Below are 25,915 nucleotides of genomic sequence, written 5' to 3'. Positions count from 1 at the left end.
GACATGTACACTAGAGAGAGGGTACTACAGACGTAACATGTACATCAGAGAGAGGGTACTATAGACATGACATGTACATCAGAGAGAGGGTACTACAGACGTGACATGAACACCAGAGAGAGGGTACTACAGATGTGACATGTGCTCTAGAGAGAGGGTACTATAGACGTGGCATGTATATCAGAGAGGGTACTATAGTCATAACATGTACACCAGAGAGAGGGTACTATAGTCATGACATGTACACTAGAGAGAGGGCACTACAGACGTAACATGTACATCAGAGAGGGTACTATAGTCATGACATGTACACCAGAGAGAGGGTACTATAGTCATAACATGTACACGAGAGAGGGAACTACAGACTTGACATATATACCAGAGAGGAAACTATAGACGTGACATGTATACCAGAGGGTAGTATAGACGTGGCATGTACATCAGAGAGGGTACTATAGTCATGACATGTAAACCAGAGAGGGTACTATAGACGTGACATGTACACCAGAGAGAGGGTACTATAGTCATGACATGTACACGAGAGAGGGTACTACAGACTTGAGATATATATCAGAGAGGAAACTATAGACGTGACATGTACACCAGAGAGAGTACTATAGACGTGACATGTATACCAGAGGGTAGTATAGACGTGGCATGTACATCAGAGAGAGGGTACTACAGACGTGGCATGTACATCAGAGAGGGCAATATAGACATGACATGTACACTAGAGAGAGGGCACTATTATAGCCGTGGCATGTACACTAGAGAGGGTACTACAGACGTGACATGAACACCAGAGAAAGGGCACTATAGATGTGACATGTATACCAGAGGGTAGTATAGACGTGACATGTATACCAGAGAGAGGGTACTATAGTCGTGACATGTAAACCAGAGAGGGTACTATAGACATGACATGTACACTAGAGGGTACTATAGAGAGAGGGTACTATAAACGTGACATGTACACCAGAGAGAGGGTACTACAGACGTGGCATATACACCAGAGAGAGTACTACAGACGTGACATGAACACCAGAGAAAGGGCACTATAGATGTGACATGTATACCAGAGGGTAGTATAGACGTGACATGTATACCAGAGAGAGGGTACTATAGTCGTGACATGTAAACCAGAGAGGGTACTACAGACATGACATGTAAACCAGAGAGGGTACTATAGACATGACATGTACACTAGAGAGAGGGTACTACAGACGTGACATGAACACCAGAGAAAGGGCACTATAGATGTGACATGTATACCAGAGGGTAGTATAGACGTGACATGTATACCAGAGAGAGGGTACTATAGTCGTGACATGTAAACCAGAGAGGGTACTATAGACATGACATGTACACTAGAGGGTACTATAGAGAGAGGGTACTATAGACGTGACATGTACACCAGAGAGAGGGTACTACAGACGTGGCATATACACCAGAGAGAGTACTACAGACGTGACATGAACACCAGAGAAAGGGCACTATAGATGTGACATGTATACCAGAGGGTAGTATAGACGTGACATGTATACCAGAGAGAGGGTACTATAGTCGTGACATGTAAACCAGAGAGGGTACTACAGACATGACATGTAAACCAGAGAGGGTACTATAGACATGACATGTACACTAGAGAGAGGGTACTACAGACGTGACATGTACACCAGAGAGGGCACTACAGACGTGGCATGTACAGCAGAGAGAGGGTACTATAGTCATGACATGTACACTAGAGAGAGGGTACTACAGACGTAACATGTAAACCAGAGAGGGTACTATAGACATGACATGTACATCAGAGAGAGGGTACTATAGACATGACATATACACCAGAGAGAGGGTACTATAGACGTGACATGTACACCAGAGAGACGGTACTATAGTCATGACATGTAAACCAGAGAGGAAACTATAGATGTGACATGTACACCAGAGAGAGGGTACTATAGACGTGACATGTATACCAGAGGGTAGTATAGATGTGGCATGTACATCAGAGAGAGGGCACTACAGACGTGGCATGTACATCAGAGAGAGGGCACTACAGACGTGGCATGTACATCAGAGAGAGGGCACTACAGACGTGGCATGTACACTAGAGAGAGGGTACTATAGACGTGACATATACACTAGAGAGAGGGTACAATAGTCATGACATGTACACCAGAGAGAGGGCACTACAGACATGGCATGTACATCAGAGAGGGTACTATAGTCATGACATCTAAACCAGAGAGGGTACTATAGACATGACATGTACATCAGAGAGGGTACTACAGTCATGACATGTAAACCAGAGAGGGTACTATAGTCATGACATGTAAACCAGAGAGGGTACTATAGATGTGACATGTACATCAGAGAGGGCACTACAGACGTGACATGTACACTAGAGAGAGGGCACTACAAACATGGCAAGTACATCAGAGAGGGTACTACAGACGTGACATAAACACCAGAGAGAGGGCACTATAGACATGACATGTAAACCAGAGAGGAAACTATAGGCGTGACATATACAAGAGAGAGAAGGTACTACAGACGTGGGAGGATACCATAGACGTGACCAGATGTGAGATGTACACCAGAGAGAGGGCAGTGGGTCTGATAGAGGGTACCGGAAACCCCAGACGTCTGTGGGTGTTTGTCTAATTGCTGGCTGACTCTGGTGAGGGAGAAGGGTGCATCCTATCTGAGGCACCATCCCAAACAAGGTGTGAACCGCAGGTCCCGGAATGGACTGACTGCACCCAGGGCGTGGCTGAATGCCCCCTAATGCCTGTGTCAATGGAACCAAGGGGTTCACACCCGAGCGGAGTTTCCAGGAGGAGGAGGGAGGATAGCTTTGGGACAGTGAGCTGTGACGGAGAACAGAAAGGTCATGAGCTTGTACCCATGAGTCCTCATTTTAAAAAGGTAACTCATTCACTGGGCCATGAATAATATGAATGGACACCCCTAGTGTGAAGACTCTCACATTGTGCTGACTGCTCAGATGCCCTGGGGTGTGTTAACACCCACTGGTACCACCCATCCCTTCAAAACGGAGCCCTGGTGGTGCTCACAGTTAAGCACTTGGCAGAGAGACAGCTCCACAGGGGAAGGCATGCCGCCTGCTTCCAGGAGATGCTGCCTCTGGAGGGAGCCCAGGGAGCAGGTCTGCCCCATCCTCTGGAGCCACGCTGAGCGGGCACACAACTCCTCTCAGATCTCCAAAGCTGGCATTTGGAGGGGGCAGACTCAGCACAAGGGCCTGCATCACAGCTCAAAGGTTGGCAGTTCAAAGCCACCCACTGCTGGGAGGGAGCAGGATGAGGGTTTCTACTCAATGGCAGTGGGCTAGGGTCTGGGGGAATCACCTGCCAGGCCCCCACGCACCCTGAGTGTCAGTGGCACCTCCCCGTGAGGGAAAGGCTGAGCCTGGGCAAGATCTGTAAGTCATCTCAGAGACGCGGGGGCCCCTGATGAGGGAGGGGCCCTCGAGAGGTGTCAGGAGGCCCAGCCGGCTGTGGCCCTCCCTCCCCCCGTCTCCTATAGGAACGATGGCCCTCAGCAGTCTGTGTCTGTGGTCATCACATACTCTGGTGTCAATCGGAGGATTCAGAGTGCAGGGCTGGTGATAGCCAGGGATGCCTCCGTGTGGGCATGGCCTTCCCCAGAGGGTTCTGGGAACTCCGTATTCATCCCCAGAGGTGGGGGTGGGGGGTGGGACTCTCTCTCTGCTCCCTCCCTGAGACTCTACTGACAAGACACATGGCACTACGCTGATAGACCCTGAGTCCCGGGAACTGGAGGAGCCACGTGGAGATCCCTGCCAGTGCTGAGATGCTCACAACGCCACTTCCCACCCACTGGCCTGTGATCTTCCTGCATTTGGTGTCATCGCATGTGTTTCATGTGTCTAGAGAGGACTTCACAGATTGGAATCAGACACGTGGGCTACTATCAGACTTAGGGACTGAAAAGGCTGGGTCTTTTCTCAATGTAATTACTCTGATATGAAAGTCTCTCATACACGTGTGGGTGTCCATGAATGTGTCGTCTTACTTTGGGGGCTTCTCTACGGTGCGGTACGTGTTGAAAGCCTGGAGTTGCTGCTGGACCCCCACCAGCGAGTTGGCAAACTTGCGGTTGTTGAGGATGATGATGGTTTGCTCGATCCACTCCAGGAGGTCTGAGGCAAGCGACTCGTACTTCTCGATCATCTTCTCTGTCTCGATGGCGTTGTCAAGCACCTGCAGGCACACGGTAGGCAGGGGCCACATGAGTAAGGCAGGTCACGTTGTTGTGAGCACGCGTGCACGTGCGCACGCACGGCCTGCTTCTGAGCGGCCCTGGCACACGCCCTTCGGTTCAGCCATTCCCAGGCGTGCACGTGCACAGTGACAGTGTCAGCAACAGTGAGCCAAGTGCCATTGGTTCCGTGACCTCCCTTTCCCGAGGTGAAAGGTTCAAGACTCTGGACACCACCCAGTGTGCCTAACCTCCACAACTCCCAAAGGGAGCCGCAAAAGGCCTCGAGACTGTCCGGCTCGGTCCTGAGAGGTCCCGCTCCAGGCCACTGAGAGGGCACGTGCCCGAGAGCACCTGCCGAGGTGGAGCAGACCCAGAAACACAGAGCCCCTAAGAGGGTCCCTTCCGCAGTGGAGGGAAGGAGTTCATGCCCCGACCCCAGCCCAAACTCACAACTCCCTACAGTCTGCCAGGGAGAGTGTGTCTCTGGGTTCCTGGCTCAACACTGCCACTGCCCTTCCGGGTGAAGCAGCTTCTGAAATCCCACAGGTGCCTTCTCCTCACGAACTAGCTCCCTATGGTCTCCCACGACCACGGACGGGTGGGTGCTCACCTTGCCGATTCGCTTCCCCTCCACAGCCAGAGCCTTCATCTTGGAGAAGTAGTGGTAGTAAGTGACCACGTAGGTGATGATGGATTTCTCGTCAGGGTGGTCCACGCTGATATCTGTAAGGGTGACACCCACGGCTCAGTGGCAGGCACAGCGTCTCTGTCCGTGTGTCCATCGTAAGAAGAAGGACAAGACGACCCCTCAGTGACTCAGCCGATGAGTACTCATAAAATGCCCATAATCTGCCCAGCTCTGAGCGCCTGGAGAAGCATCCCTTCTGTAGGGGTCCAGGCGCTGGAAGGCTAGTCCGGTGGAAGAAAGGAGGCAGCAGGTATACTCAGGACTTGGAGCGAGGCAGCTGCACCTCACACATGCAGAGCTTACCCCCATCCCAGCGCGCCGGCCCCCGGGGGCCTCGTTTCTGCCTGTGGCACCGACTCTGCCTCCGTTGGTCTTGGGACAGCTCAGTTACCTCCTCTGCCCCGTGCGCCCATTAGTTACCGTGTCCAAGCCCAGGGGTTGTCTTGTGGACTCCCCACCAACCATCACCGGCGACTCAGACTACCATCGCATGGCCTCCTCCTTGGGCCTCTCCCTCCCTCCCTCCCACCCCATTGAAAGGAGAACAGGACACGCATCCTTTCCTCAGAGCCCATGCCGGCTGGCTGGGCCATGCATGGGGCAGGACAGAGTGCAGGCCCCCATCTCCTAGCACCTGGCCGCCACTGCCGCTCTCCTTTCCCTCCAGGGGACAGTCTGGCTCCTCTCTCCACACCAACGTGACCATTTCCAAGATTCCTTTGTCAGAATGATCCTTTGTCTGATGTGGGCTTTCCCATCGCCTCCTCCTGCCCTGCAAGGTCCAGCTGAAAGGCTAGCACAGCCTTCCTTACGGCCTCTCCTCCCTCAGGCCCTGTCCCTGGTCCAGCCCCTCTGAATGTCATCCCGCCCTAATGAGACCCCACTTGAGTCCCCTCAGCCCACATTCAGCTCCTCTTCCTCCAGCACATGGACAGGAACAAACGGGCACAAAGCAGGCTCACAGGAGCCGCCCGCCGGCCCCTGGCAGCCTCACCTTCGGGGTCCAGCAGCTTGGTGAGGCCCAGGTGCTGCTCCGCCAGGTTGAAGGCATTCTGCAGATTGTAGTGAGCATTGGACTTCTTTAGTTTGTCGAAGTCTATCAGGTCAGGCCTGCAGGGGATGCATGGCAGAGCACAAGTGTGAGGCCAGTGACACAGTCCCTGCTTCCCACACGCTGACCTCATGACTGCAGGCAACCCCCCCCCCACACACACACACAACCAAAGCAGGCGCTTCCCAGGCGCCCCAAGCTCTTCAACGCAACGGGGATGAGCTGGCTTGGCTCGGGAACTGTCTGTGCTCCCCACGCTGCTCTCAAGGGGAGGACTAGGGAGTCCCACGTGGGGCAAGCGGCACCCAAGGAAGCCCTGGACCTGCTACTGAGAAACAGCAGCATTCTCCCTACCTCCCCACCCCGACTCTGACCCCCAACCCGAGTGAGCACTGAGGACTCACCGGTGCTTGTGTATGAGTGCATTGAAGGCCATGCCGTCCCTCCAGCTGGTGGTGAAGTTGTGGATGTTGACATTGGGGTACCTGCCGGGGAAAGAACTGGGGTTACCAGGCGTGGTCAGTGCAGTGTGGACAGTCATCGGAACCTAAGGCTTCAGCACCAAAAGGACCATCCGATCAGAGGGACGTCGCAGTTCTGGTGGACTCTTAAGATGGAAGACACGTGTGTGTACATGGCTTTTCTTGCTCCGCAAGTCAGTGGGACCAAAAACGTCTCCTGTGGCCAGGACTAAAACACAGGACTCTTCCTTAGGGAAAGGCGACCGGAGCCCAGGGAGACCCAGGGTCTCCGCTTCCACAGGAAGGTGCTGGGCTTAGCCCTGAGACGCTCAGTGTTCCTCTTTCCTTCTGCTTACGCGCACCTTAATGGAGAAGGCGCTCCGGGGCCAAACTAGACCTTGACCACGCTGCTGTTCCGGGCATTCCTGCTGAAGCTCGTGACAGGCTCACGGTGACTGCACTGACCTCTAAGCGCCTGCGGCCCCCACCACTCCAGGCCACACCTGGACAGCTGGGACACCAGCGGTCTCCACACAAACACGTAGGGCTGCCAGACCCCAAGCCAACCTGCGAGACCTTTCAAGGTTTGGCATCCACTGAGCCCTGATAACCACAGCGAATGACAGTGATCTTTGCTATGACTGTAGTGAGAGGGTGAAAGGAAGAGAAGTGGAGACAGGTACCGTGGAGAGAAGACTCGGGTGTACGGAGCGGAGCTCTCCAAAGGCAAACTCCCCCAGCCACTTAAAAAGAAGGTGGTCATGGGTGCGAGGGTAGGGATGCTTCCAGGTCCCACCGTTCCGAGCACACGGCTCCCTGCATCGTCCCCAGTCAAGGGATGGGAATGGTGGTGGCCACGGGGCAAGTCCAGGACATAAATCCGAGCTCCTGCCGTCCTGTCGGCATCTCAAGACTTCTCAAAGGGAGCCAGAGGGAAAGCTGCTTGTCAGCACCTTGTGAAGGCTGCCGCCCTGGATGCCCGCCCGCCCGCCTGGGCCCACACTCACCCGGCCGTCTTCATCTGGCACCAGAGCAGCAGGGCGTCCTTGGCCGACTTCTTCTCCTTGTTGTCTTCCGTCTCCACGCTGATGTCCTGGATCTGGGGTGCACGCACAGCAGCCACGTGAGCAGGCAGTCAGGCCACTCACACATGGAAGGAGCTAGCCCGAGACCACCGGAGCCCTGGACGGTGTGCTCCGCGTGTGCCAAGCCAGGACCAGGCTTTCTGAGTTGCCCGCCCCTGCAGGGATGGCTCTAGCCTCCGTGAACTGCTGCTGCAGTCCATATGGCATGCCCGGCGAGACCAGGCCTGGCTTTCACAGGTAGACATTTTCACACCGAGAGACACTATGCACACCCGTTCCTGGAGGCTGGCCAGACACAGGAGTAAGCGCAGGAGCACTGCCCAGTTTCCATGTGGCCTGCACGTTTACAAGGTGACACTTGCCTCCCAGCAGATTGCTGGGACCAGACCCTCCTTGCTTTCGTCCCTTGACCACAATAAAAGGAGGTGAGGGTGGGGGAGGATCCATGGCTGCTCTGGTGGGCAACTCTCTCCTGCTGGCTTGGACCATCAGTTGCCTCTCAACCCAATCTACAGAGACCCGTCCATGCCAGAGCTCATGGGAAAAGAGAGGATGAAACAGAAGAAAAAGACGCTAGAAACCTTCCACTCTGAAAATATCCTTGGAAAGGGAACGATTGTGCTCTTACACTGGTCTCCGTTTTCACTGCAGTGCCGACACCGCGGTGCTACCAGGACTGCGAGGCCGTGCAGCGACGTCAGCGAGGAAGAGCCGCCCTCACTCAGGGCCACCTGAGGGTCAGGACAGCACTCCCCACACAACCCCTTCTTGTACTCCTGTGCAAGGAAGGCTGCCGGGCCTCTGAAGAACTCAGACCCCTTGGGGACACCCCGACCTGCTTCACGGGGCGCCGAGGCTGTCAGCGTGACAGGAGCAGACCGCCATCTTTCTCCCCAGAGCGGCTGCTGGCTTTGAACTGCAAAAGGTCTAGTTCGCAGCTTGGACCAGGCGTACCCAAAGACTTCCCACACCTGGACCCTGCACGCGGCCAGGGCACACTCGGAGCTAACTGGTTTGGTGTTCAGTTTTCACTCTGCAGGTCTGGGGCTGGTGTGCCTGGGAGCAGTGTAGGGGGAGCATGGACAGGTGCGTGAAAGACAGACAGACAGACAGACACACACACACACACACACACACACACACACACAGGGAATCGGGATTGAGACAAGGCTGCACCTTGTGGGTGGGTGGGATGGCAAGGGCAGATCAGTGACATGAGGAGAGCTTCACAGGGAAGGCAGCTAGGGGGAGCAGGCCCACGTGAATGAGTCATTGATCTACAATTGTTGACCTAGTGATGGTGTAAGGAAGCTGCTGGGGGGAGGCAAGTCCTGACGCCCACCTGGCAGGCCCTGCACGCAGCCTGTGTCTTGCCTCCAGGGAACAGAAAAGGTGCCCCTTAGCACTGACAGGCTGGTGGACAGACACACAAGCTGTTCCCAGGGGAGGACTGGCAAGGACTCAGCCCAGCTCATGCAGAGAATCCTGGAGAGGGCTGTGTGTGCCTGCCCTGCCTACTGATACGGGCACCGGCAAGACAGCGCCGCCTGACAGGGCGCCAATTACCACTGGCCAGGGCAGCACCGGAGGGGACCTGTCACTCCATACAACTGGTGTGTGTGTGCGTCATGTCAAGGTGCGCCCTGCTCCCCACGTCCTCTGTAGCCCAAGGCCAAGAAGCATTTAAAGAATGGGACTCATTCTACTTTCAGGTACTTAGTGAAGACACCTGCAGACACAGGTCTGACTTAAATGGTGCAGGTAGGAAGGGCCACTGATGTCATTAATCAACACCATTAACCACATCACGGTCAACAGACTCAGTCATTAAAAAGCCTTCCAAGGAGTCAGGTGGCCAGACAGGTCTGGGGGTGAGGGGGGGGGCGGCGAGTAGGGAGGGCACTTTACTCGGGGTTGCTTCTTTGCATAATTTTGTTTCTGCCCAATGGGTTACTCCTCACCCCAACATTGCAAACGGACCCCCAGCCCTGTGGGAACTAAGAAAGAAGGAAACAAGACTGGCCTCAGGTAATCAAGGCTTAAGATTCCCGCCCCCTCCCCTTAACTTGAGACCCTTTCTCCTTAGAACAACCAGCCCATTAAAATCAGCATTATCTCAAACCAGCAGAAGCCAGGCAGAGGCTGGATCCATTCTAGAAACTTCTACGCCACTGAGGCGAAACTGCCAGGGGCTGGCAAAACCAGGGAGGACCCACCTGTGCATAGGACAGCATTCAATCCTGCAGGTTGCAGGTGGCCCTGGCCCTGAGAGGCTGTTTCAGCCTGGCGCTATGGTACAGGCGGGCTGGCTAGGAGGCTGGTGTTGCTCTCACTCTCGCACACCTGGGAGGCACTGCCCTTACCTGGAAGCGCAGGATGATGGTCCAGATGAGGCCGAGGGTGAGGCGGTGGTTCCCGTCCACGATGTCGTGGGAGCCCATGTTTTCCAGGTGCACCCGCTGCTCCTTCAGGAACTGCAGCGCCTTGTCCACGTTCTCCAGGCAGTGGATGCGCATGCGCCCCTTGGTGGGCTTGGGCTGCCGGGGGGAGTGTGGGAGAGGCTTGCGTGAGCCCGAGTGAAACTCCAATTCACACGTCCCAGTGAAACCCTGATTAGAACCCCGATTCATACCCGTGGAACCCCCATTCGGTCCCCAAGTAGAACCCCAATTCGCATGGTCCCTGAGCGGCCAGGTGCAGGGCCGTGCCACCCAACAGCCTAGAGGACAAACCCCCTTCCAGGGCCAGTCACCCACCACTCTAAAGCTACATCCTGCCAATGAACAGAGACTGGAAATGGAAAAAGAACTGGGCTTTCATAAAGTATTTCAGCGCTACAGCTGGCTCCCATCACTCTGAAGTCTAGTGCGGCACACCTGTAAGGGTTCCTGATGGCTCTAAGCATAAACCAGGGGTGCCTCCTGCTGACCTAAGTGGCTTCCCAGGATAACGCACACGTTTGGGGTGGAGGTGGGGGTGGGGGGCAGACCACCAGAGCAGGGGGCAGCTCTGTAGTGACAGGGAGTAGGGGGGGTGTCAGAGGGTGACTTACTGGAAAGGAAACTGAACAAGAAACACAAAGCAGGAGCCTTAATTTCATTCAATGACCTCAGACACAGAGGCTTTAGAGAAAGCAAAACAGTGCATGTGAGTAGAAACGCAGTCCCCAGGAGTCTCCACTGCCCTGCTCTGTGAAGAGCAATGCTCAGGTGCCAACCCCTTAGGCTCCCTGCTCCTCCGAGCGGAGCTCAGCCCTGCTCCCAGGCCCCGGCTGCCGGTCTCAGGGGTCTCTCCTGGAGCACCGCGCTGTGGGGGGGCCACAGTTACTGGTGGGCTGCTATCGTGAGCCCTGCTCTCATCACCTTCATCGGTTCCCTCCCAAGTGCTGCTCCTGTTCCGGGTGGTCTCCAGCCTGGCTCTGCACAGCATAGGAGGCACGCTCGTCCTGGAGGCCCAGGGACGGCTGAGAGCCGGTGTGACTGAGAGTAGAAATTCCGGGACACACCAGAACACCCGGAACCGCTCCTCTTAGCCATTCTGATGCTTCCCTCTGCGGGGACGAGCCGGTTAGTGCCCGGCACACTGGACTGAGACCCTGCTTGAGAACTGGATGCTGCCTGGCCAACAGGACCATGTCAGAGGGGCCGCACTACAAATAGAAGGTGGACTAGACGCAGAAGCAGTCAGGAGAGGCCAGCTTACTGTGGGTGCAGAATGGGCTCGCCCCAGGGGAGCTTTCCAGCCATGGGACAGGCAGGTCTTCCAGGGAAAATGGCACTGGAGCCCTAGAGTAAGGAGCAGCGTTCACTCAAGGACAAAGCCTACGGGGCCGGAAGGAAGGGTGCACGGGAACAGAAACCACGAGGGTGAAGGGGTGGGCCCGAGGCGGCTGAGCAAGGGCAGGAGAGGCCAACACACCTGAGCTGCCGTGTGTACAAGGAGCCAATTCACACCCAAGTCCAAGTGAAGGGCAGAAGAGGGGTGCAGGAAGGTGGGGCACCCGAGCAAAGGCCTCACGAGGCTGAGTTCTCCTTTCACACCACAAGGGATGTTTCTCAAAGGCTGGCTTTGCACGCGACGATGCTAGCTTTCCTTACATCAATTGTGTGTGTGTGTGCGCGCGCGCACACAGGGATATATATATATACATGTATATATACATACATATACCTATACATACACACATGTATACATGAAGGCCTTTCAGTAATTTCAAAGCTAATCTCACCTGGTTCTGTGGGCAATGCTAGCATTTGTTACTTAAATCACATCAGTGATCACATTGTATCAAAACTCCTTGGAGTTATGGGGAGGGGAGAGGCAGCCAGGTGTGAAGTGCCAGGGCTCCGACTCCATCAACAGTGGGGATGCCTGCCCAGCACCTCCAGGAGTGGGCCGCACAGCGGCAGGGTTGTCCCCATGCCACTTCTCCTGGGACCCAGGGGTGTTTATGGAATCGGCAGGGACCTTGTAAGGGGGAGGGCTACCGACACTCTTGGAGCAGCTGCAGAGCTCTGTGCCCCGTGCTCCCATGGGCACTTGCGGTTCCTTGGTCCTCTCCGGCTCAGGGAGCACCGCTCAGGGCTGAGACAGTGGGACCCTGCCTACAGCAGACTGGCTGTCTCGCATCCAGGTGGTTTCTGGATTGAATGAAGCTCATGGTAGGAGGCCTTCAAAGTCAAGAGGTGTGAATCCTGCTACCAGGAGATCAGGTGTTCGAGCGTGCTGTTCGGAAGCTTCTCACGGGCCTGTGCATCTGACTGCCGAGACAGACGCCCACCGCAGGCATGTTCCAACTGCAAGCTCAGTCTCAGAGAGCCGGGCAGGGTCACTGTGCGTCTGAGCCAACCTCACAGCAGCAGGTTCGAGGACAGGAGAACAAGGGGTAGGTGGGGGCAGGCCTCATTTTCCCAGCTGTACAGCTGCTACGTGGGCTTCATTCTGAAACGGGAGGGCCTTGGCCTCCAGCCCTCGCTAGCTCTGCCTGACCTGTGTCTGAATGGGGACCCAGAGCAGGTTGCTCCAAGCCCCTGCCTCGTGGCCCGTCCATCCCCGGGAGAATGCAGCGCACGCAGAGGGGGTGAGGGGACGGTGAATGCGCCGTCACAGTCTGAGCTGGGGGACAAGGTTCCCCCCATGGAGCAGAGGGACAAGCCCTCTCCAGGGGTACACAGACCAACATCCACATGCTTCCTAAAGGGTGAAGGTGGGATAGCTCAGAGGGGAGAGGTTATTAAGCCTTTTCCCACACGCCAGACTGACACTTGGAAGGTGCTGGGCAGGGAGGGGCAGTCGCTCTCCTCCCTGAAGAGCACCCCCTTTTCTTTTGCTGTTACTTCTTTCAAAACATCAACCAACCAGATTGACCCAACACACTTCTGTTGTGCAGTTTAGGGAGAAGGGGATGGCTCTGTGCTAAAATGAAAAGGCCCACTTTCCCGTTAAAATGTCCTTACCTTGTAGCAAGCACAGTGCCACCTTCTCAACTGTTATCAATTAACTGCGGTGATGTAATCTGTAGTGACAATGACCACAATGCTCAGCCTGGGGGCAACGGCTGGGGGGCTTCCTTCTGTCCAGGGCCCTTTGACATTTACAACGTCCCTTCTGAGGCCCTCCTGTCCCTTCTGAGGCCCTCCTGGTCCACCCTGAGGCGAAGTGGCTGGAACTGCCTCTTGGGCTGGTGACGCAGGAGGTGTAGCTGGCCCCACTGATTTGGCAGGCCTCCCACAAAGCCCTGCTGCAGGGTGGTTTCCCACTGGGCTGTCGGCCTCAGGGTTGGCAGTTCTAAACTACCAGCTGCTACCTGGGAAACAAGACGGGGACTTTCTGGCCCCGCTGGGAGTCGGGATCCCCATGTTGATGCCAGTGGGCTTGGAGGGGTTTTGTTTTTGATGCGGCCTGTGGTCCAGATGTCCGCCTCCTGCAGTACAGGTAGGTGCCTCAAGTATCTTCTTCCCCCAAATTCCACTGGGAGCAAAAGGAACCACCCAAGGCTGTCTGTCCTGACAGTACCCGGGCTCCAGGGTTCCCTGATGAACACACATCAGTATGGAGGGTGGGGAAGGCTCAGGGTGTAGAAACCCCCTCCACCCCCCACCCCTAAGAACCATAAAGACCAAGATATAACAACTGAGAACCAAGTGTGACCCCCAGCAGAGCATCCAATGCAGGGGCCACCGCAGTCCCCTCGCGTCTTATGCTCAGCAGGAAGGCAGTCACATGGCATCCTCAGGGAGGTGGCGCAGGAACACCAGAGCCTGAGCCAGGCTAAGACCCTAGCGAGGAACAGGTCTGGAAACGTGACCTCTCACTGTTGCTGCGCTGTGGCTATTGGGGATAATGCCTTCACCCTGTCACCTTCTGTTTGTCAAGACGCTTGCCTGCGTATCCTCAACTGGCCTTTCTGGGACAGCAGCACCTTCCACACTACAACAGGAAGCAAGCCGGGTCAGGGTGGCTCAGTCTGAGGGGAGAGGAAGGATCCAGACTGGCACTAAGGAGCCAAGGGCACTAACTTCTTGTGCTTTGTCTGCTCCAGAGAGGTCTCCTGAAATGCTCTGAGGCACACCTGGGCTTGCAGCAGCTTCTCAGGAAATCAATTCTCAGAGGTATTAATGATCACACAGAGCTGCGCACAGAAAGACATGTGGATTTAAAACAAGCCGCCTGGCTCCCAGGACCTAGAGCCGACCTGCCTTTTGAAAGAAGCTAAGACCTCACAGTACCCCGTTGGGTGGCTTGCAGTTCTGCTATCGGGTTCAATCCTGTGTCGTAGTGGTCCTCGTTGGCATCTCTGCCATCGTTTTCTGGGTAAAGACACGCTCGCTCCAACAGGTTAAATAAGACATTCAGCTCCTCGGTGTGCTGTGGGTCTGAATCCCAGGCTCTCTTTATGCCCGTCAAATACCCAGAATATAGAATATAAGGAAGAAGCCGTATACATTTCCATGTGAAAGGAAATGAGACCGGCCCGTCTGGGGAGAGTTCCCATCTGTGGCGAGAGCTATTTTTACCCAACTGAATTTCATCTTCTCAAAAGGAAGGCGAGGTAACAATGGACTGAACTGAACACAGGCTCTGGGGAGGGGCACGTCTCTTTGTAAGGAACACGGTGCTGCCAGAGCAGAGTGGCTAATTCGGGGGCCAAAGGGGCACTCCCAGTCCTGCCTCCCCCCATTGTCGTCAGAGTCCCATCATGATGCAGGTCTGTCCCCATGGCCACACATGCGTTTCCATCCTGGAGGTCATTGAAACACCATGAATGAGGAGGCCAGGGCCCACATTGTGCATGGGTTGGTCTCGGGGGCTTTGCAGCCTGTGTGTGTGGGGGGGTGGGGGGTGCGGCCAGCGCCTGCCTGTTCCTGAAGAAGCATGTTTTCACAGATCCCTCTCTGCAGCAATAAGCGAGCTTGCCAGTGTCCCTTCTCTCCTGCTTTTCCTGTTCCCTCATCAGAACAATGGGTCCAGCCCCAAGACACCGAGAAGCAGGGGCCCTGGGCAAACTCACACTCGGGAGAAATGGGGGACCCTGACAGTCTCTTCCCAATGCCCGCCCCAGTGCTGCTCCATGGGCATCAGGGTGCACGAAGCTAAAGGACAATCAGTGGTGCTTGCTGTGGACAGACCCCAGGCTGCACGTGTCCCTAACCACCGTGGAGCAGCTCACGTCGCATGGGGCTGGGCTCCGGTCCGACACCGTGCTGCAGAGCTGTCACTGGGAGACTAAGGTGCCTGGCGGAACCCCTGGAAAGCTGAACAACCAATGAATGAGGACATGCTGGATTGGGGTGGCGTGGCAGGAAGGAGGGACGGATCTGTCTTGCAGAAGTACCTGGCCTGCTTCTTGGGAAGAAGGGTGGAGTGCAGTCCCACGGGCTTCCTCAGGGGGCCGTCCCCAAGAGCAGGAGAGCATGCTGGGAAAGCAGAAGGCCTGCAGCCAAGAGGGGACTCGCGGGGCCGCTCCCATGGGCGCCAATCCAGTGAGGGCCATGGGCTGGAGAAGAGCAGGGTAGCGCTGGGCCTGTTGTCCAGTGAACTCTCACCACGTGGCCCTGCCCGCCACCGCGGAGACCAGAAACTGACCCGACAGCACGCACACGGGCAGCAATAGCAAAGGTGGGAAAGAAGCCCATGGCTCCCTCTTGCAGAGGAGACCCAGGGCAGCCTCCTGGGAGCGCAGAGAGGTGACTCAGGCCACCCGCCCCATGCAGCCGTCTGCCTCACTGGCCTGGGCTCGTCCGTGACCGAGTCCTGCTGGTTTCTTCTACAAGAGGAAGAGACTTGACTTAGCAGCCACTGCTGTCTTGGCTGGCTGCAGGATGCCACCTCTCTCTGTGCCCCTGGGTGTAGCTGAGGGTTTCTTCAATGTCACCCCAGGTGACAACGGGAGGAGAGAGACGTGACTCCCATCAGCACCCCAGGCACTGGGTGTTGTTGCTAAACAGAAACGCCTCCGCTTAATACAGGGGTGGGTGGGATGGGAGTCTCTGGTTCCAGAACTTTCTCTAGTACGACACACAGCCAGATGGATTCCCAGGCACCTCCCTGTTAGCACTGGTCAGCAAACAGAGACACCCGCTGTGTTCCAGTAACTCCTGCTGCCCCTCCCCAGGCAGGTGCTTCTCCCAGGACTGTTCTTCTCAGGACCCAGTGGGGATGGAGAAAATGGCCACAATACAGTCTTATCATTCACTGAAAATAGCAGTCGGCGAGGCGGCCCGTCAACACTGCCTCGTTTCTCCACAGCGTGGAGGTAGTGACAAGGGGCTCCCATCGTTGGAGCCGAGTTACGTGTGTGCTGCAAACACCAGCAGAGGTACAAGACATTATGACGCCCCCCAGCCAGCTCTCCGGTTTGTGGGACCCTTTCCCACCCCCACACGCTCTCTCCCCATTTCACCCTAATTCCATGCTTACAGTATGCCCCACCCTGGTATTCCCTGACCCTCTCCCTGCCCTGGTTCCAGCAGAGCCCCACCGGCCCTCCTGACTCCCCAGCTCCCCTTTGTAGCCCTCCCCTGGGCACCTGTGCCGTGGCTCCTATGACTAGTACTTCGCTCCTCATGCTTGAGGGCTTAGACCCGAGGGGAGTTTCGCTGGTAGCTCCCACAATAAATTCTCCCATTGATGATTGAGCAGCACCTTTTGGCCCGTCCACAAAACCTGGCTTCAACAATCCACGGCTCTGCTAACAGAGGCGTTCATTGCCAAGAGCTTGCAATATGGGGGTTCGGGCCTAACGAGGCCCATTCATGGTACTTTTCACTTCTGTACCTAGCAGTGGCCAAAGACAAAACAAAACATAAAACACGTTGCTTTGGCTTCCCAGAGACTGACTAACACAGCAAACCATGACATGATTCCACAGTGAGAGGGCCGTACATCTCAGCAAGCAGGGATGCACGCTCACAGTACTACCTGTGGTGGGAAATGGCTGGGGGCGAAGAGTTTGGCAAAGTCCTGGCCAGAGGCCAGTGTTCATGGCAGACAACAGCAGGTGGCTGGCACAGGTGAACGTCTAACCTGCACTTTGACCCTCGGGTTCAACTTCCCTACCAAAGTCTGGCTGGTGATCCCGCAGAGCCACAGCCAGCACACACACCCCTCTGTTCCATCACCCCTGTGACTGGGGCCCAGGGAGGAAGGGGCTGGTGCGGGCTGCAGGTTCTGCACCAGTCAGAGAGGCCCCTACCTAGCCAGGAGTTTCAGAGTGGTGCCGTGACAAAGGGTATCAGGGACCCGAGGGCTCCCTGGGAGACAGGCTGTCTGTGCCCAGTCACCATCTCAGAGTCCCTTGGGTCGCTGCGAGCCAGCGGGGCTTAGTTTCTGCCTCGTTGGCCCACAGCGATTCCCAACGCTGGGAACAATGGGGCGCTTCCTCATCGGCCCGGCCTGGTAGGTCACAGAACATCCTGGCTCTGCCCAGTGTGTTCGCTGCTTCCGAGCTGACCCCTGTGGTCACGTCAGTGTCTGCCCAAACCAGACCAGAGAGGAGGGCTGCTGTCCTTGACTTCCCCAGTGAACCCAAACCAAGCTCACCGATAACCCAAACGTGCACCCACCACAAAGTCACTCGGATTTTACAGAGCCAAAATTCAAGGTGGGGTTCGAGTGGGATTGTCAGGGTCCTGACACTGATGTTCTTTCAATTTCGTACAGTGAAAGAAAGATAAAACAAAATGTGATCCACAAACAAGGGGGATAAACCTGCTCGGAGAAACGATACTAGCATCAATGTGTGGGACCAGGTCCCTCAGCTCTGACCAGCAGGTGGCAAGTGCGGGGGTGGGGTTGGGGGTGGAGTGGGGTGGAGAAGGGTGGTGTGTGTGTGTGCGTGTGTCTGTCTGTCTGAAATGCCACCTCCCACAGAGGCCTGGCCAGCCTGGGCTGCACCTGCTTCTTTATGCTCTCCAGGGTTTGAGAGCTCGTGCAGAGCCCAGTGCCTATGCCTGTCATGTGCAGCAGTGGACAGTAACTTACCTACGCCTGGAAGTGCCAAGCACTGTGCACACACAGATTCCCCAGGGGAAGCCCTCATGGGGAAGGCTTTCTGCAGGGAGCTGCCATAAGGGGAGGCACTCCCAGCCTCCTCAGCCCATGGCAAAGCAAGGTTTGCATTTCTTCCATTAAGTTCCAGGAACCAAATTAAGAACAGGGCCAATTAGAGGCTCAAAATCTCCAGGCCTCGTGAACAAGGACAAGACTTCAGCTCACTGTCCACTCACATGTGGACTAAGCAGATTGGGAAGCCTGCCAGACAGGGGAATTGGGACTAGCTGTGGGCTTAGGGTTTCGCAAAATGCAGTGACCTGCTGGCCGGCCGCACCTCCTGCCCACTGACACTTGCGTTGCCCGATCAGAGCCAAGGGCTGTTGGGTCACTCAGTAAGTGGTATCATCAAGGACACAAAACAAACAAACAACCTAAGAACTTTCAAAGGAGGTGAGCATTCATTCTGCCTCAAGCCCTGGAAGATGGGACCCAGCAAAGGCAAGGGAACCGTGCAAATGAAGCCCTATCCCTGTGACCTTTAACAGGTTTTCGGGGGGGTGCTGCTTTCAGAACATCATTTCAAAACAAACAAAACCAAATCAATAAGCACTCAGCAGTCATGCTGGGTTAGCACCAAAGGTTCGGCAGGAGGAGGGTCAGGGCCAGGGTTAAAGTCAATAAGAAATAAGTCACCTTTGGAGCTGTGTGTTGCCTCCGTGACTCCAGCCCAGGCTTTCAACTTAAGGAAACGCCCAGCCGCCCTGCTGCCCCTCCTCACGCAGCCCCCACCCCACGCACCCCTTCTCCCGCCAGCGGGGCTGTGCAGAGCCATCTTTGTCTGGTGGTTTGTCTGGGGTTGGGGTGGGAGCCCACGGACCGCAGGCTCAGGAATGGAGCGCACAGACCACTTGCTGGGAAGGGGGTGGAGTCTGGCGTTGAGCAGAGGGCCAGGAAGAGAATGCTGGTTTTTCCGCATGAGCAAAGGTCAAGGGGGCAATTTTCTCTAGGGCTGACCGCAGGGCAGGCAGCTGGCCTGGCAGACTATCAGGCTTCTCTGGTGGCCTGGTGACACCAGTCACTTAAGATGTGGGGCCTTCCTGCACAGAAGGGAGCAAGCCCTGGGCTGCACAGGACAGGCAGACAAAACCTGCTGGGTGAGCTCAGGTGCACACAGGGAAGTCCTCCCAGGGAGGGACTTGGGATGGAGCCAAGGCTGTCCCTGTGGGCTGGCTTAGGCCCTGCCAGAGAAGGAAGGCACAGTGATTTCATGGGACCTTGGTGCCCAAGGATGTGGCCACACACCGTCTGCCTACCCTCAACCCCCATCCCCGTGAAAAGCATGCCAGGAAGAGAAGTCACAGCAGCAGAATCACACATGGAATTCAGTCCCTGGCACTAAAATAGAGGCAGCTCCAATGTTCCAGAGCACCCGTCCAAAGACACCTTTAGAAACCGGCGTCTGTGATGGAGGTTCACCTGGCAGCGCCTGGCTCCTGAGCACTCAGCCCTAGCCAGGCTCTCTGAGTAAACCCAGACAGCAGGTGGGTGAACAGGGAGGTCACACTGAGGTTCCCACAAAGCACTCCCCTCAAACTCAGCCAGACCCTCCCTCTCCTAGACTCTGAGACTGTCAACTGCAGAACCAACAGGAGGCTGGCCCACAGTTTCAGCTCTGGAAAATTGGCTCCCACCCACCCACCCACCCACCCTGTGAGGCTCTCTGCTGCCCTCCCCTCCGGCCCCTCCACTCACCAGCCTCTCCCCGGAGAGGACTTCCAGCAGCTTGATGAGCATGCGTCCATCCCGCAGGTCCGTGTAGAGGTCCGTGATGCGGCAGGACACCCGGGCCAGGTGGGAGTTGACCCACTTGGTGAAGGTCTTCTTCTGCACGGCTTCCCGCTCATCTGCAGGCAGAGAACAGCTGTTTTACCACCCAATGGACAAGAGGGGCAGGGCCATGCCGGCAGGACCAGCGGGCACTGCTTAGCCATGGTCCCCTCCCTGAGGAAACAGGGACACTGCCAGCACTGCAGCCCTTCTCTACTGAAGGGGCCGTGGAATGCGTTCCTCAGCCAGTCCCTCTGTCCGCACTCGCAGCCTTGCCCTGGGGACACTACCTGCCAGGTGAAGTTTCTACAGTGCCTGTAAGGAAAGCCCAGTGAGTGGGGGGGGAGGGGCTCAGGGGCAGCGAGAGACTGCAGCTCGAGGCGTGCACAGAGGATCAGGTATTACAGGGCACCTGGCAGGATGAATTCACATATGACCTTGATCTGCCCACCTGCTCGGTCACATGCCCAGGAGGGTGGAGAGATGTGGCCGGGCACCAGGGTGTTAGATGCCAGGCTGTGGGGCCTGCTGTGGAAGAGAGGCGCAAAGAGATGCGTGCACTGGGCCACATGACATTGACCAGCTGCCCTACATCCCCCACTTCACAGCAAACGGCTCTTTGTCTCAGTGAAAACAGGAACACCTTCAGAATCTACAAGCAAGTGCGGCTTTCTAGTGGAAATCCAAGTCATTCAGGAAAGATTATGAGTGTTTTTCAAGCATCAGCAATCAAGTGCTGTCTGATGCAAAACATACAACTCTGGACAGGGCTGCCCAGAACCAGCCCTTCACATCCCACACGGAGTGGGCTCCTCCTGCCTCTGCAGGCTGGTCCACTCGCAGGTTGCTGTAGACCCTCAGCAGAGGTGCACAATCCCTGGACACTCGCCCGCTCTGGCCCTGCAGAGCAGGCCGTCTGTCAGTCAGTGACTCCCCACCCCCCTGCCCCAACTCCATCAGCATGGATTTGTTCACAGACCCAAGCGACACTCCTCCCAGTGTGAGCCCAAGCGTGGAAGGACACTGACTCAGGAGCCTATACTGAGGAGCAGTGGCCCAGACAGCCCCCCTCTGCCCCTACCCACCCGTTCCATGAAACAGTCACCCTTGCTGACGGACGTGTATCTGGAGGCCTGTCTGTGGGTACAGGGTTCCCAGGCTGGCCAGAGGGGCAGCAAACCAGCCAGCTCCCTGGGCAGAAGGCTCTACTGAGGCCCCCGTCATCCCCCCCACACCCGAAGAGCAAGGCGAATGGCCTTGCACGCTCCTGCTACTGACAAATGCAGGCGAGGAACCTCTGCAGAGGCCAGAGGGAAGACAAAGGCCCCCCCACCCCCAAAGAGGAAGGAGGCAAGGACCAGCATGGCAGGGTGGAGGCAGAAGCAGACTGGTGGTGCCCGGGGCTGGGGAGGCCTCCGCCCAATGGGTAGAGGGTTCCTTCAGCGGGGATGGGGGGTGAACAGAGGTAATGGCTGCAGACACTGAATGAGCCAAGTACCCCAGATACCCTCACTTCAAAGTGATGAACCCTTTTACTTCAGAGGGGGTGCGGGTAGGGTAAGAATCAGGAGTAAGCAGGGGTGGCGAGGGGCTGCTGCGGCTGAGTTGCTCCAGAGAGCCGCATACAGGATTCACCAACTGGCTGTTCGTAGAGGGTCTCGGTTCAGAGTCGACAACCACCACATACCCAGGCCGGTCTGCACCCGGTCCTCCTACACAGCAGTGAAGAGCCTGCGGAGGCCCGTGAGGCCCGCCCGAGCAAGCACAGATAAGTCTGTTTCTCAGCCAAACGTCACCCCTCCGGCTGAAGCAGCAGCCGGCTCAGCCAGGGTTTTGAACAGGAGTGAGCCATCTTCACAAGGACATTTCCAAGGTTGTTCTTCACAAGCCGGAGGGCTCCCAAGGGCACCATCTACATCTATGGCTGCAGGCCCTGCCCATGCCCATGCCTACAAGGGGCCTGGCCAGGCAGAGCGGAGCCCAGAGGAGACAAACCCTGGATCTGTACCAAGAGGCTGTCCAGGGAAAACCTGAGGAGTCAGAGGGGTTTCCAGGAAAGGGCAGAGCTGTCCTGCCTGCCCCCCTCCCATCAGCTTCAGCAGACCCCAGGGAACCTGAGTCTCAAGGATCACATGGGGTTCAAGCCCCTCAAACTCACACGACCGCCCTGCAAACTACACGGAGGGATGAACAGAGCAGGGACCCAACCCGATCCACACCAAAGCCCCCAGGACACTGGAGGGCAGGAAATGGCTGGGCCAGTTCGGCGTGTCCATGGGACTCCGTCCTTGGTTCCACCCTTCCTGGGCAGGCATGTGACCTCACCCCTGCGCTCCGACCCGGAGAGGCCAGAAGCTTGAGGGGGACTAGCTGGGGCAGGCTATGCCCGTGGGCGATGTTAAAAGACAGTCTGTCCGGGGAGCTTCTTGTGACACCAATGGGCTGCTGGCCATAGGGGGCAGTGCCGGTCACTGGGAGAGGCCTCCAGGCATCTAGCTGCAGCCCCCCTGCCGTGGAAACTCCGTGTCTGCTCCAACAGCAGGGGATGGGTCCCACCCTGGGAACCATGACTTGGGGACTGAGGGCCTCGCCAGCAAGGGACATTCTGTCCTGGGGTCTGACAAGGCTGACGGAGTGTCCATCGCACCTTCCCAGTCAGCACCAGGGACGCTGCTAACTAAGCACCCACGATACAAAGCACCCAGGCCACCGGGTGGCCCCTACCCCCCATGCCCAACAGAAACCAAGGCGCCACTCAGGCCATGACAGTCTGGTTTAGCCGTTCTGGGCCCATGACATGGGGGAAGAGGGAGGCAAACGTTGGCTCAACTGCTGCAGAGACAGCTGCCCGCCAGGCCCTCCCACTGCCGTGGGGGTCTGAGAGGTGGGCGTGTCCGCCCCCACATCCACAACTCTGCATTCCATTGGTACCACTGGCAGTCCCTGGTCCCTGCTTCTGGTCACACCAGCTTCTCTGTAGTCCCGCCTGCTGCTAACTTGGGTGTTTCCCAGGGAAGCGCCCCCCCCCCCCACCATAAAGGTCTCTCGGCACTTTTGTCCCTGCATCTCTCGTGATGTTAATTTGCAGGGACGCAGCTAAAGGCTGCCTGGCGTTCCCCGAGAGATGAGTAATGGGCACATCAAACGTGCCTGCTCCTCCTAAGTGCTCCTTAATCCGGCCTCCCTCCCTCTTCCCGCAGACGGCGCGCTGATCTCCCACCCAGTCTGGGAACCTGGTGAGACTGATGGGTACCAGGTCATCTTGCCTTTACAAGTTGTCTAAATGAACCTCGTTCCACAGGCAAAAATCTCCCTTCTACAGCACTCGGAGAAACGTTTCTAAATTCCCAGGGCTTTGTAGGCAAGTGCCGGGGTGGCTGAGAGGCTGCTTGCTAGTTACACAGGAAAGGACATGTTTTTTCCTGGAGGAAAAACAGCATTCATCCCGTCCCGTGAGTGGAAGATCCAACTGCCCGACAGCACTCGTGAGAGCGAGCCCCACAGAGGGGGATGGGGGACAGCACGTAAGTCACACAAGATTGGGGACCAACTCATCTCATCAACCTAACCCAGGCCCTTCCTGTGGGGAAGGCCTGCCTGCTGCCGCCACCGCGAGGTGGCTCCCCGCCCAGCCCGGGTGCTCTCAACGGCCACAGAGACCAGGCCGCTCTTCTCTTCCTCCCCGAGGCTCGCAGAGCATGGCCCAGGTCCATGCCTGCGGGGTGACCACGTCTTTGTGGGGACATCAGCTAGCTGCCTACCCTGACACCTGAGGAAGCTGCAGGTCCACCACAGAGCAGAGAGGGGGCAGGAGTCCAGGAATGGAAAGGCAGGAAGAGCCGGAAGCCACCAGTGGTGGTTTTCATAGCAATGCCTGGATGGGAGTCGAGAAGAGGGGTCTAAAGCCACTTCTCTAAGCCTGTTCCCAAAACCACAGACCCTGCTGAAATGCTCCCTCAGGTCCCAAAGCAGGTCATCAACAGTGTTTCTGAGGCCGAGGCCCAGCGGCCATAGACTTGGTTACTTAACTCCCCCTCCCCCATCAGTGAGGAACTGCCACCGCCGCCGCTGGACCTGAGGGGCGAGGCACAAGTGGACTTTGGGCTCCTCCTGGGAAACTCGGCTTGGCTGTCCCCACAGGCCCAGACGGCGATCACCAGACCCACCGCCGCTGCCAGGGAGCCCCCAGGTGCAGGGAGGGCAGGGTGCGCAGGTGGGGCCCGAGCAGGTGAGAGGTGGTTGAAATGCAGCACCACACCTCCCTCTGTCCACCATCTGGGGTGGGGGGCAGGTTGAAGGTTTCTCACAAGAAAGGGAAGAGCCATTTACAACAGAAAAGCACACACTTCTCTAGCTGCCACGGGCCGCCCCTCACTCTGAGGGAGCAGAGAGCCCGGCTCTGGAAATCCTCCCATCACCAGCCCCTTCTACAAACACACGGTCCACTCATCTTTGTAGACAATGAATGACTAGGCTCAAAATGGGAAGGCTGCCGCGTGTCCACATTTATTTACAGAATGTACCTCAATCGGAAGAGTGAACATTGCGTTAGCATGAGCCAGGTCCCAGGATTCAGAAATCGCTTTGAAGGAAGGAAGGGCCGTGTGTTAGGAAACGGTCCTGTGGCTTCTTACCTCAGCACCTCCGTCTGCACCTGCACTAAACCAACCACAGGTGCCGCATTCCCAGGTTGCAGTCTGGCCCTGGAAGGGCCGGGAGCCAGGGATAGAGAGAGCCGAAAGGCGAGGCACGTCTGTGGATGGAAAGAGGTTCCCAGAAGCAGGGTGCGCTCCGGTTGGTTCCGCTGCCCTCCTGGGAGATGGAGCACCACTGGCTCCAGAAGGGAGCCCCTCTCTTCCCCCTTCCCACAGGGCCTGAACTGGCGGGTGTGACTCAACGTGCCTGCGTGCTGCACCCAGGGAACAGCAGCCTCAGTGAGAGCTGGCCACCAGGTGGGGGCCCGGGCCTGGCACAGACGAGTAAGCTAAGTTGGGGGGGGGACTTGGGCTGGTAACAGGAGCAGAGGTGTTGTCACCTGGAAGCTGGGAAGAATCTAGAATGATGTGATCACCCCACAGGGATCTCCCCACCGCTGGCGGCATCCAGCAGCAAGGCAAGTGGCTCCCACAGATGCTGGGGTCTCCCCACCCCAGACTGAAGGCGTTGGCAAGCCTGCTCGAGCCAGTCTACAGGTGCCACTTTTAACAGCACAGCCTGTGCTTGCCCCAGACCTCTGTGCTCTATTTTGACCATTCTCCCCAAATTTCAAACCTTTACATAATGTGTTCCCAGTTAGGAGACTTCAGTAAAGTGTAAACATCATTTTAATATGCACACACACACACTGCAGTAGTCTGAAAGCAAAGCCAGGTTCCCCATGGTCACCTGTACTCTGCAGCCGGCAGCATGCGGACCCACACGAAACTGACAACATTCATACCCTAAACACTGACAACGTGTAGAACTAAGCACAACTGTTCTCTCCTCAGTGACCTTGAGCATCTACCCAGGAAACAAACAAAAAAATAGTTTCAAACGCGTATTTTAAAGAAGTGCAGGGTAAGCAATCAAGAGAATGATGTGGACTGTATTTTCGGGCTTCAAAAACGTCTCCGGGCTAGGCCACTTCCAGGCCCCCTCCCTGCCCTGGTCATCTCCAAGACTGTGGCTTCCCCACTGTGCCAAATCCCTCAGGCCCCTCACACACACCAGACGGTCCTCCCCGAGCACACCGGCTTATGGGGAACGCCCCGCCCGTTCCAGCCCCAAGGTCCTTCCTCTCGTTCCTGGTATGACTGGAATATTCCTGGCACGTTCAGTTCTCACACCTCTGCTTACCTGTGTGTGACCTGGAAAAGGTCCTTGCTCCCTCCCTCCCTCCCACTTCCTTCAAGCTCTAGGGCCGGATCAGCTCTTCCAGAGAGCAGGCCATCGCCACTTAGGAGATGTGGTCCCCGATGTACCCAGTCTGTGACAGCCGCCAGGGCACCGGGTTCTGCATCTCTTTGGGGTTGGGGCGCCTGCCTGGCACTGAGTGGGCACGCCAGAAGCCTCTGCTGAC

At 56.6% G+C, this 25,915-nt stretch overlaps 1 protein-coding gene across 1 annotated transcript in view; it reads right to left on the bottom strand.

Moving 5' to 3' along the window:
- Positions 1 to 25,915, bottom strand: part of SPTBN1 (spectrin beta, non-erythrocytic 1) — a 181,396-nt gene that overhangs the window by 34,186 nt on the left and 121,295 nt on the right. Inside the window, exons 3-9 of the mRNA XM_075536114.1 lie at positions 19,780 to 19,931; positions 9,897 to 10,070; positions 7,456 to 7,547; positions 6,392 to 6,472; positions 5,931 to 6,046; positions 4,859 to 4,971; positions 4,060 to 4,247 (exon numbers count right to left, since the gene is read on the bottom strand). Of these exons, the coding sequence (XP_075392229.1) occupies positions 4,060 to 4,247; positions 4,859 to 4,971; positions 5,931 to 6,046; positions 6,392 to 6,472; positions 7,456 to 7,547; positions 9,897 to 10,070; positions 19,780 to 19,931 (916 nt within the window). The remainder of the gene's footprint in view (positions 1 to 4,059; positions 4,248 to 4,858; positions 4,972 to 5,930; positions 6,047 to 6,391; positions 6,473 to 7,455; positions 7,548 to 9,896; positions 10,071 to 19,779; positions 19,932 to 25,915) is intronic.

The sequence above is a fragment of the Tenrec ecaudatus genome, chromosome 17, assembly GCF_050624435.1.
Source record: "Tenrec ecaudatus isolate mTenEca1 chromosome 17, mTenEca1.hap1, whole genome shotgun sequence".
NCBI classification, from domain to species: domain Eukaryota; kingdom Metazoa; phylum Chordata; class Mammalia; order Afrosoricida; family Tenrecidae; genus Tenrec; species Tenrec ecaudatus.
Note: the sequence above shows the minus strand (reverse complement) of the source record. Positions and strands in the feature narration are given on the sequence as shown.